The 8940-nt window shown below is 34.7% G+C and overlaps 1 protein-coding gene and 1 long non-coding RNA gene across 3 annotated transcripts; one reads left to right on the top strand and one right to left on the bottom strand.

Annotated features, from left to right (window-relative positions):
* Nucleotides 1–260: 260 nt before the first annotated feature.
* Nucleotides 261–8559, top strand: LOC121810232 (wall-associated receptor kinase-like 1). Of its 2 annotated transcripts, none has more exons than XM_042210998.1 (6): nucleotides 261–859; nucleotides 4600–5001; nucleotides 5069–5572; nucleotides 5994–6176; nucleotides 6283–6459; nucleotides 7283–8559. In XM_042210998.1, the coding sequence occupies exons 1-6, from the start codon at nucleotides 349–351 to the stop codon at nucleotides 8458–8460; spliced, it is 2955 nt and encodes a 984-aa protein (XP_042066932.1). In that variant the 5' UTR covers nucleotides 261–348; the 3' UTR covers nucleotides 8461–8559. The 2 variants fall into 2 exon arrangements, with proteins under 2 accessions (XP_042066932.1, XP_042066931.1); XM_042210997.1 differs by having other exon boundaries at nucleotides 5829–6176.
* LOC121810233 lies at nucleotides 2010–4591 on the bottom strand. Its single transcript, XR_006052425.1, has 2 exons — nucleotides 4118–4591; nucleotides 2010–2241 (listed from the first exon to the last, which is right to left on the bottom strand). It is a non-coding gene; the product is annotated as an uncharacterized LOC121810233 (long non-coding RNA).
* Nucleotides 8560–8940: the final 381 nt, after the last annotated feature.

Below are 8940 nucleotides of genomic sequence, written 5' to 3'. Positions count from 1 at the left end.
TGGTACGGAGGGAGTGTATAAAAGTAGGAACACGTTCTCACTTTTTCAACTCAGTTTTATTATATTTGTTAAAACTCGTACCGAATCAAAGTGTACCAACTAATTGCGGGTGGGAGAAGTACTCCTTAAAATTCGGTGCGTAACTAAGGGAGTATACTAGTCAAAGTCCTCTTACTCCAGAAGTCAAGTATAGATGGAAGAAGTACTCCTTAAAATTCGGTGCGTAACTAAGGGAGTATACTAGTCAAAGTTCTCTTACTCCAGAAGTCAAGTATAGATTAGAGATGTTTTAAGCCATGCAATTTTCTACTTGTACAATTGAGAGCATTCATTCATCCAAAAGTATTCATGATGAATCCTCTGCAACTTATCTCTATTTTCTTACTTCTCTCAGCTTTATTCTCAGCCGCTCTACAGGTCAAACCTGGTTGCCAGGATCGGTGTGGAGATTTACTGATTCCATATCCCTTCGGAGTCGGCCTAAAATGCAGCCTCAACCCATATTTTAACATCAGCTGCGATGCTTCCACTTACCCTCCAAAAGCTTTCTTCTCTATTATGAAAAAAGAAGTCATTGAATTTAATCAAACTTACATTCGCCTCAAAAACCCTTACATGATTTCTGCTTGTTATGATTCGTCCACAGGCAATCAACATCGTATGAGTGTAAACCTGACAGGAAGTCCCTATATGTTTTCGGATGTAAACGTGCTCACTGCCATCGGTTGTGATGATATGGTGCTGCTATCCAACGGAAGTTCCTACACTGGTGGCTGCTCGGTGTTTTGCGCGTACAAGAATGTTACAAGCAGCGTCGGAAATTGCCGTTTTAATGGCTGTTGCCAGCAAGATATCATAGGTAATTGTCAAGATTATATGTGTTACTCCCTCCATCCCAAGGAAGATGATCCCTTCCTTGGACGGCACGGGATTTTATACAATTTTATTATTTTATGTGTTAAGTAAAGAGAGCAAAGTAAAAGAGATGAATAAAATAGAGATAAATGTGTTTCTATATTAAGTAATGAGTCATGTTGGGTTTACGTGGAATGGATGGAATAATCCATTTGTAACTAAAAAAATAGTCTCATTTCATTATTTTAGTTAGATGCATGAAATTAGTCTATTTTATATTTTTTAAAATACAGTACTCACTCGGTCTCATTGAAGTTGATCCACTTTTGTTTTTGGTTTGTCCCAATCAAAATGACTCATTACTAAAATGAAAACACTTTTAATTTATCTCTACTTTATTCTCTCTCTTGCTTTACTCTCTTCACTTAACACACAAAATGAAGTTACATAAAATTCCATAACAAGGCAGAGGTCGTCTTCCTTAAGACGGGGAAGTACTATATTTCTATTCTAACAGTATAAATGTATTTTTTAAAAGTGTTATTTTAGATTAAAGCCCCAATTTAATCCAATAATTACTCTATCTCAAGTTTAAATTTAAATATTATACATTCCTTGTACATATCTTCGTTAATATCTCGAGTCAAAATTTTCGTTAGAGTTAGTTAGCCTATTTTCAGAACAGTCCGACATAAGAATAACTGATTACTGATTTGTCCAGATAACCTTCAATACTCTCTTAAGTTGGCAATAAATTTTGATTCAAGCTATGTGAACAACAAAAGATTAGTATTTTGCCAATATTTATAAAACTCTAATAATAGAATGTTTTTGTAATACTTTAATGGAGACTTTAAATTGTGGAGATCTCACTATTATTTCAGGAGAAAGTATAATTTCAGATTAATTTTCTTGAAATCATGCAATTAAAACAAAATTTCATATTCCTATTTTAAAATTAATTTCTATACTAGTTTTCTGAAATTCGTTTTTTAAGCTCACACTCTAGTACTGTAACACCCCTTACTCGGTTAGATTTTAACTAAATAAGTGACGTTGCCTTTCAGTACGATCGATAAACAAAACCTGCCTATTTTTTTTCCATTTTGCAAACACTCAACATACAACACTATCATAAAAGTAACTAAATCTGATAACACAACTATTTACTACTATACATAACAAAATATTGATAACTTACTTCGATAATTATTTACAACCCCAATTGTAAAAGAAGGTTACATAACCTTACATCTCCAACTAACTATAAACAACCAAAAGTTAGTGCCTAAGCATGCCAAGTGAGCACTCCAACTTTACCAGCAAAAAGGGGTAGTGACTTGACACGTGCTGCTGCCAACTAGCGAGTTCACTCTCTTCTATACTCTGCAAGAGGGAGAAGAAAGGGGGGTGAGCTTCGAAAAGCTCGTAGTGTAATCGCATTCCAGAATAAAATCTCTAAAACTTCAATCTATATCCCTATCACAAGTAAACACTTTATTACCTGGAATGTCGTACAACACATTCAATTTATATCAGCATCAATATACCAATTCAAAATAATATCACCAAATATTATATTTGGCATTCATAAAAGTTTGAATCATTTAAGGTCACATATATCGCTTGCAAATAATCAACACCTTCATCTTGTACAACCACACTATCATATTTATCACGTAATACTTTCAATAATAATTATCTACCATCTATCAATCAAACCAATAACATGATATAAATAAATGATCCTGTCAGCGGTAACTTTCTTTCATCAACATAATTATGCTATAAGAAACATAACTATTTAAAGAATTCAAAGCACCAAAAGTATTATTTCTAAATCAAAAATCACATTTAGCCCCCAAGCTATGCTTAGTGACGGACACGGGTACACGGACACTATAAGTAGCCCGATGGGGGCGTCTATCATGTACGTCCATATCGGACACTGTAATCTCTCATATGGCCTATCGCAAGGCAACTGTCATATATTACCCATATAGGGTACATGTCAACTATCAACATATCATATAGACCATCACTTCGGTTATCCAGAAGACGAATGATCAAACATGTGTGCAGTACTGCTGTCCTATGACATGCCAACTATACCCTGTGATTAACTCAAGCAATGGGGCATAACGCAACTATTTCATATCAATTTTCACATTATTCCACACAAATAACTATTTAAATCACTTTGCATCTCATAAAAAATACCAAACAATAATTTCAATATCTCATCTTTCAATATCACCGTTTTTGTCACCTTGAAGTATACAATCCACACAATCATTTTTAAGTTCTATGGAATAAGCATATGAATCACACAAACAAGTAGTAATGTTTATCAAAGTTAAAGGAATTAAATTCTAGAACACGCGTAGACTACTTGTACACGTCAAAAAAATTCTATTACTTGCTTAGTCAACCATGGATGTGCCCCTTTCCCCTATCGCTTTTGCTTGCACTCGGTTCACCTAATTTTTCAAACAATCACATATACAATTTATAAATAAACACAAAACCAAATCATCACCTTTTTCTATTTCACTTTCTATACTATTTCCTTCAATACAAAATAAGTCAACTAAAACATATATACTAGTTAAAACATTCCTAATTTCATTTAAACCAAAAAGGATTCATTTAAACCAAAAAGGAGCAAAGTAATTCGATAATACTATTCAATAACTCCGAAAAAAAAGAGAGCTATACGTGGCTGTCCCAAAAATATAAGCCTCAAAATTCCATTTTTATCCATAAACCAAACCTAATTAATTTTGAGAATATGGGACAGCAACTTTATTTTAAAATTAAACTCAACAATTTGACATTTTGAAGCTAAACTCATAACCAAAAGTTTTTTTATATCAACCAACAACTAAACCTCTTTCACCATAACCTTTTTAAGAATTTTCAGCTTGTTTAAGCATCAACAACCAACATCAAACTTCACAATAAAATCAGTCTCAATATTATACAATATCAAAATCATCAAAAGATAACTTTAAAATCAATATCAAGAGCTTATAGTCAACTATGATCCCAAAATCAGATTTTTTTTCCTATCAATTTCATGCTTAATATCATATCATACTTCCAATTGCATAATTTAATAGTCAATTTACACCAAAGCATCAAAACAACAAAATCCTCAATTCTAAGAACCCTAATTTCGACCAAACAAAAAGAATCACATCAAATTAACATCACTACTATACTTAGAAACATGATTGAGGAGGTTATGGAGGAATCTAACCTCTAATTTCAACTATTTTCCAAAGATAAATGGAGGTGGGTCTGCAACCTAAGCTCCAAAATTGAGAGGAAGAATGAGAATTGAGAGCTTGGATTGATGGAGTGTGTTACATGTTTCACGGTGGAGCGGCCAGAGGAATCGAGGTGGCTGATCGAAGGGAGTAGAGGGCTGTTGAAAATCTTTACGGAGAGGGAGAGAGTAGCATGGAGAGAGAGCGTGAAAGAGAGAGGAGAAGGATGGATGAATTTTAAATTTCTATTTTCTTTTTTCCTTATTCTTTTTCCAAATTTTTTTTCCATAATACACGTTTCTTTCTCCCAACTTACTCATCAACTTTCAAATCTTTTTCTTTCTTTTTTTCCTTTTTCTAATTCCCTCATTAATTTCTATTTTTCTATTTCTATTTCTTTTATTCCTAATAAAAACATACACATATAAAACCCCTAACTAAAATATAAATTCTAATTTCTAATTCTTCTAAGGTTGGGATATTACAAGAAGGGACCCAAGATTGGTGGAAGCAGAAGTAATTGACTTGAGCGGAAAAGCACTACGCAAAAAGCTGTTTCCATGCAGCTATGCTTTTATTCAGGAGAAAACTTTTATAAATGAAAGCGAATTTTCATATCCTTTGTACTACCTGGACAACTCAACAGCATTGGTAAATGATAATTGGGCATCAGCAACAAGACCGCCAATCGTGCGCTTGGACTGGTTTGTTCGGAGCGAGAACTGCAGTCGAGCTAAGAGTTCAACAACTTACGCATGTCGACACGACAAGAGTGTTTGTGTTGATAGCTATTACAGTAATGGTATTACAGGATACACATGTAGCTGCGTTCAAGGATACGAGGGAAATCCTTACTTACCGGGAGGATGCCAAAGTTTGTTTCTTTTCTCTCTAGTTACATTTATAATTTATTTACTCACTAACAATATGTTCTTTAACAGCAATTTCTAGTTCAATTGCCAAAGTTGAATGCTTAGATCAATGTGGGGAAGTATTGATTCCATTTCCATTTGGTGTGGGACCAAGTTGCTACTTGGAACCGTCTTTCGAAGTTGTTTGCAACACGGCCACCAACCCAGCTAAACCATTCCTCCGCCTCTTAAATACTGAAATCGTTGAGCTGAACTCATCAAAAATTGTGGTCAACTATATGAACATAGCTTCAACTTGCTACAATATGTCAGACTCTCGAGTTGGAATTACTAAGCCAGAGGAGCGAAGATTGACTATTGACTTGTTGAAAACGCCATATAGATTATCAGATGGTAACTGGATCAATGCAATTGGTTGTGATTTTATGGCTGTTGGGATTATTGGAGAGGGCAAACGTAGTTCCATTCGCAGCAGTTGCGCAGCCATTTGTCTTATAAAGTCTACCTCATGGTGCAATTATGGACCAGTATCATTTGGAGGTGATGGCTGTTGTAGAGTACCCATTCCAAGAGGTAATAATCAGTTGATGTTTTTCTTTGTAAATAATTCAAAAGGGATTTCTGCTTCAGTATGTTTAATTGTTTTATATTTTACTACTATTTTTATGGAGTTCAATTTGTCGAAGACCAAGCATAAGTTTGATGTTTCATTGTCACATTCTCTAATATGAAAAAATTCAAATTAAAAGGTAATCACTAGGGTTAAGTATTAAGAAAATAAAGAACATGACATAACTAGACAGTGAAATATGTGTTAAATCAATTGCAGGTACGACTTATCTTGAAGCAAATTTGACCGAGCTTAGTGAACGATGGACAAATACTGATGTTTCTTGCAGCTACTCCTTCATTCAATACATTAAAGAAGTAGATAGTTATAAGCATGGATTTCCGTTTATGAAGAACTCATCGGACTTCCGACTTGATACGGCAGTGAAAAAACCGAGGAGCATGGCTTTAGATTGGAGAATTGGAGTGGATAATTGCAAAGATGCGAAAGATCAGGCTAAGTTCGTGTGTCAAGATAACAGTGATTGTGTTGATTTTGATGGAGGATACCTCTGCAACTGCACCAAAGGATACAAAGGAAATCCTTACCTTAATCCAGGGTGCCAAGGTTAGAGTCCAATCTTTTGCCTTGTTATACTTGGCAACTACAAATATATGCTTAGTTAGATTACAACTGGTTATTAACCGATTGATACTACACATGTTTCGAGCAGATATTGATGAATGCGCTGATAATTCAACTAACACATGCGTCTCAAATTCAATTTGCGAAAATGATGTTGGGACGTTCCATTGTTCATGTCCAAAAGGATATATTGGTGATGGGAAGAAAGACGGTATAGGTTGCATTCAGAAACCGCCATCGAAAACCAAGATGAATATCGTTATAGGTAAGAATATATCAGTCATGTACATATTATACTCCCTCCGTCCCATAATGGATGTCACACTTTCCTTTTTAGTTTGTCTCACAAATGATGTCACATTTCCATTTATGGAATAAATTATCTCTCACATAAATATAAAAATTATATTTTCTCTCTCCATTTAACACACAAAACAAAACCGCCTAAAATCTCATGCCGTCCCACAAATGTGACATCTTTTGTGGGACGGATGGAGTATCATTTTGTTAATCTATATACTCCCTCCGTCCCGGGCTACTCGCTCATTTCCGTTTCGGCTCGGAGATTAAGGAATGAGTGTATAGGAAAGTCAAAAATGACGGCTGTAGGTAAAATTTTTTACTAAAAATGGAAAGAGTGCAAGTAACTTGGGACGCCCAAAAAGGAAATAAGTGCGAGTAGTGCGGGACGGATGGAGTATATTGTTAGGGATATGATAAGTTGATGATAATTATCTTAAATTGATAACTGACAGCTATGAAACAACCTACGTTATGGATGTCAATACGAAGACGTTGGTATGTCAACTATAAATGTAGTTGCAATATGTATGTCTTCTGTTGACATGTAAATACAGATGTTAACAGAAGACATACCAATGTCAATTATATTTAGTTTACATACAAATGTCTTTGTATTGAGATCAATACCGTAGGTTGTTGACATAATTGACAGTTATCAATTTAAGATAGTTGTCAATCTAATAGGACCCTATATTGTTAAATATAGTTATTTCTGCGGCTATTCTAGTTTCACTTATTTGTAAAGCTTTGCTAATTTTCTCACAAGTAATTATTTTTGCATGTAGGTGTAGGATCTGGATTGGGGTTTGTGCTTATATTCTTAGTGGTCTATTGGTTGTATAAACTATTGCAAAAGAGAAAGAATGAAATGGTTAAAAAGAAATTCTTCAAACGAAATGGTGGTCTTCTCTTGCAACAACAGGCGAATGAATGCACACTTGGAAAAACAAAAGTTTTCTCTGCAAAAGAATTGGAGGTAGCCACAGATGACTTTAACGAAAGCAGAATTGTTGGACAAGGGGGCCAAGGCGTTGTCTACAAAGGTATGTTATGTGATGGTAAGCTTGTGGCGATAAAAAAATCAAGGTTGGTCGTGGAGAATCAATTAGAACAGTTTATAAATGAGGTGGTGATATTATCACAACTCAATCATAAGAATGTGGTCAAGTTATTAGGGTGTTGTTTAGAGACTGAGGTTCCTATGTTGGTTTATGAATTCATGCCAAATGGGACATTGTTTGGTATGATTCATGATCAGAGTAGTGAATTTCTACGTACATGGAACATGCGCTTGAAAATCGCAGCAGATATAGCAGGGGCACTAGCGTACTTACACTATGCATCTTCTGTGCCTATTTATCACAGAGACATCAAGTCTAGTAATATCCTTGTAGATGAAAAGTATGTTGTTAAAGTATCAGATTTTGGAACTTCAAGATCGGTTGCTAAAGATCAGACTCACTTGACTACTCTAGTCAAAGGGACTTTTGGATATTTTGATCCAGAGTATTTTCAGTCGAGTCAGTTCACAGAAAAGAGCGATGTTTATAGTTTTGGGGTGGTTCTTGTTGAGCTTCTCTCTGGGCAAAGGCCGATATCATTCGATAAGCCAGAAGAGGAGAGAGGTCTAGCAACATGGTTCCTTACATGCATGGAAGGAAAATGTGTGGAAAAAATTTTAGATCCTCAAATTTTGGGACAAGGAAAAAAGAAAGAGGTGATTCTAGTTGCGAAGCTAGCACAAAGATGTTTGAACCCAAAAGGGAGAATGCGACCAACTATGAAAGAAGTGGCTACAGAATTGGAAAGTTTGAGGATTTCTGGAATGTCTAGAGGTGCTAAAGTTGAATCAGAAGATGTGCGATACTTTGAAGATATGCCTACGATGAATTCAGACATTGAGGGCCCATGGGAAAATATTTATAAGAATGCATCGACATCAAACACACATCCCTTATGCTAGTTACTATTTCAAAGTTCGTCGTAATAAAAATCCACATATGTGAGAGGATGATCAACACTTGGTTCAATGTGATATATAAGATTCAAATTGGTTTTACTATATTTTTTTTTCAATCTCCTTATCATATTTCTTTTGCGCAATTTTATGTTCCTGATGAGTGTGTGAATCGCGGGTTATATTAATTGGTTGAATGATATGAAGCGTACTTGGCCAATTATTAATCGCGGTAATTAGTTTAACAGAGTAAATCAATGTTGTTGATTACTTATGATATCATAGGACTACCTCCGTCTCAAGGTAGTTGACTCGTATTCTCTTTTTGTTTCTCCAAGGTAATTTAGTCATTTTATTTTTTGATAAAAACTTTATTCTCCTATTACTTTATTTTCTTTTCATCTTTCTTACTTTTTTTCATCTCTACTTTAATTTTTAACCAATTGATTTCTTGAATATCGTGTCCAAAAAAAATACCCTAACTAT

The sequence above is a fragment of the Salvia splendens genome, chromosome 7 (assembly GCF_004379255.2).
Source record: "Salvia splendens isolate huo1 chromosome 7, SspV2, whole genome shotgun sequence".
NCBI lineage: Eukaryota > Viridiplantae > Streptophyta > Magnoliopsida > Lamiales > Lamiaceae > Salvia > Salvia splendens.
This window is presented reverse-complemented; position numbering and strand designations above follow the sequence as displayed.

What these genes read in the sequence shown, in the direction of transcription:
- LOC121810232 (XM_042210997.1), top strand. Translation starts at nt 349, where the DNA reads ATGATGAATCCTCTGCAACTTATCTCTATTTTCTTACTTCTCTCAGCT. An exon ending in CTTACCGGGAGGATGCCAAA is followed by an intron (nt 5,002 to 5,068) that starts GTTTGTTTCTTT and finishes GTTCTTTAACAG; the next exon opens with CAATTTCTAGTTCAATTGCC. An exon ending in CAAGATGAATATCGTTATAG is followed by an intron (nt 6,460 to 7,282) that starts GTAAGAATATAT and finishes TTTTGCATGTAG; the next exon opens with GTGTAGGATCTGGATTGGGG.